The 1,977-nt window shown below is 38.6% G+C and overlaps 1 protein-coding gene across 1 annotated transcript in view; it reads right to left on the bottom strand.

Annotated features, from left to right (window-relative positions):
* Positions 1-214: 214 nt before the first annotated feature.
* The window catches only part of LOC122939437 (ras-related protein Rab-20-like), a 117,416-nt gene continuing 115,653 nt past the window's right edge, over positions 215-1,977 (bottom strand). Inside the window, exon 4 of the mRNA XM_044295506.1 lies at positions 215-1,439. Within this exon, the coding sequence (XP_044151441.1) occupies positions 821-1,439 (619 nt within the window). The 3' untranslated portion in view covers positions 215-820. The remainder of the gene's footprint in view (positions 1,440-1,977) is intronic.

The raw sequence follows: 1,977 nt of genomic DNA, 5'->3' as shown, positions 1-1,977 counted from the left end.
TTTTTTCTGATTTTTATATCTTTACATAAGGGACTGTGTGTGATATGATTCTTAAGATGGGTATACCCCTTTTACTCATCCCACATCGATGCTCTGGAAGACAGTATTGTATTTCCTTGAAAATCTTAAAATGTACTTGATTTTATAAAAAATAAAAAAATAAGAGGCTGAACTTGCAATAAAAGACACTAGAAAAAAAAAAAAAAAAAAGAAAGAAAATTCTTACATTTAATATTAGGTCATTCATACAGGTTAATGACAAATCACATCATTAATGATGGTCATAAATTACTCCTCGCCCCAAAAATATACTTATTCATCATATAGGTATATACATTCATAGCATACGAAAAGTTGTTATAATGTATCGTTTCTGACCAATCATAAAAGGTCACGACTCCTGGATAGACACTACTCATTTTCAAAAAATTTTGCTCAAAAACTAATTAAATGAAGTTACTTTTCAAACAGAAATATGAAACTATTTTTGAATGGAGTCAGGCAAACATTCCCATATGTGAAGCTTCGTTATTCTGTGGAAAATGAGCAGAATTTTATAAATAAATGTACTAAACGTACTTGGCAAACAATGCAAAAGCCATTGAAATGATCTGTAAAACGTATTTGATTGCTATAAATGAATCAGTAAGCGTAAGATTCATTCGATTAGTTGTTTAGTACTACAATTTGGTGTATTTGTGCAAAATCCTGCTCGTCTTAATAAAGCTTCTTACATTTGACTGTACAGAACCGCTGGTATATTTAGTCAAGTTAACTGGAAATGCCAAGCAGTTGGGAGGACCATCAAGAAACCCAACTGTTAACAGCAGCCGCTTTTAGTCTTTTTCTCGTGATGGTTCTGTGTCAGTATGACTGTATCGTCTGGTCCATTTGCTTTCTTCTTCACAATTAATGGGATGACCATATTAAAGACACTTTCAAACAGGAAATCGACATTGTATCCCGTTTTTGCGCTGGTTTCAAAGCACATTTTGTCTGCGGCTGGGGTATGGGTTTCATCCACCATTCTATACTTCATGATCCGTTTGTACAGTGCAATAGCATCTTCATTATGAACCTGTTTGCGAACTTTGGAAGCACTACCTCTACGAGGCTTTTCTCCTTCAGACTCTCCCTCGGCTTCATAGTCATCGGTGAGGTCGATTTTGTTGCCCACTAAGGCAAAGATGCAGTCGTCACTGGCGGTGTCAGTCAGGCCCAAGAATCTGTCCTCAAGCTCCACGAGACTCTGATTGTTACAGACGTCATAGGTCAAGATGATAGCAGAAGCAGACCGGCAGTACATAGAGCCCAAGCCGTGGAACTGCTCCCTCCCTAAAAGAGAATGAAGACACACAGAGAACGTCTGTAAGACACAGGTTATAACATGGTTCTTTGTCAGTTTCTCAGTTACTTCATTGGCCGCGTCAGGGTTTTCACTACAAGTAAACCATTCACAAAGCTGTCAGACTAGTTCCAAGGGCTATTTTTACTGTGTGTTTTCTGACACATGTATAAGTAGAAGTCTGAGATCTCCCAGCAGGTTATCCCACAAAAAGCATTACTATGCAATAAATAGTACAAAGTATTTCTGCAATATACATTAAATAAAATTGTTTGGTTTTCTATGTAAATTACGTTTTCGTCTCTGGTAGCGCCCTCTACTGTTTCTCCTTCTGGTCCACCTTCTCCTGCACTTAGTGGTGGAATAACATGCTCTGTAGCTTTCCTGCTCCCTCCCCCTCCCCTAAGGTCAGGAACAGTGATCTCCAAAAGAAGCAAGCGAAGTGCCCAGACACCGTTCATTTATTCGTCCCTACGTCTATATAGCTACATCTCTCTCTAGACGATGAAGAAGGAAATTGTGGGGGTATTACATATCATATGTGGGGAAGAGCTAATGGCAGAGCATTCTAGAAGATGCAGGTGCTTGATACAGTCCTGCTCACCCACAAAAAGCAAAAAACGTCCTGCAGA

This window comes from Bufo gargarizans, chromosome 5 (genome assembly GCF_014858855.1).
Source record: "Bufo gargarizans isolate SCDJY-AF-19 chromosome 5, ASM1485885v1, whole genome shotgun sequence".
NCBI lineage: Eukaryota > Metazoa > Chordata > Amphibia > Anura > Bufonidae > Bufo > Bufo gargarizans.
This window is presented reverse-complemented; position numbering and strand designations above follow the sequence as displayed.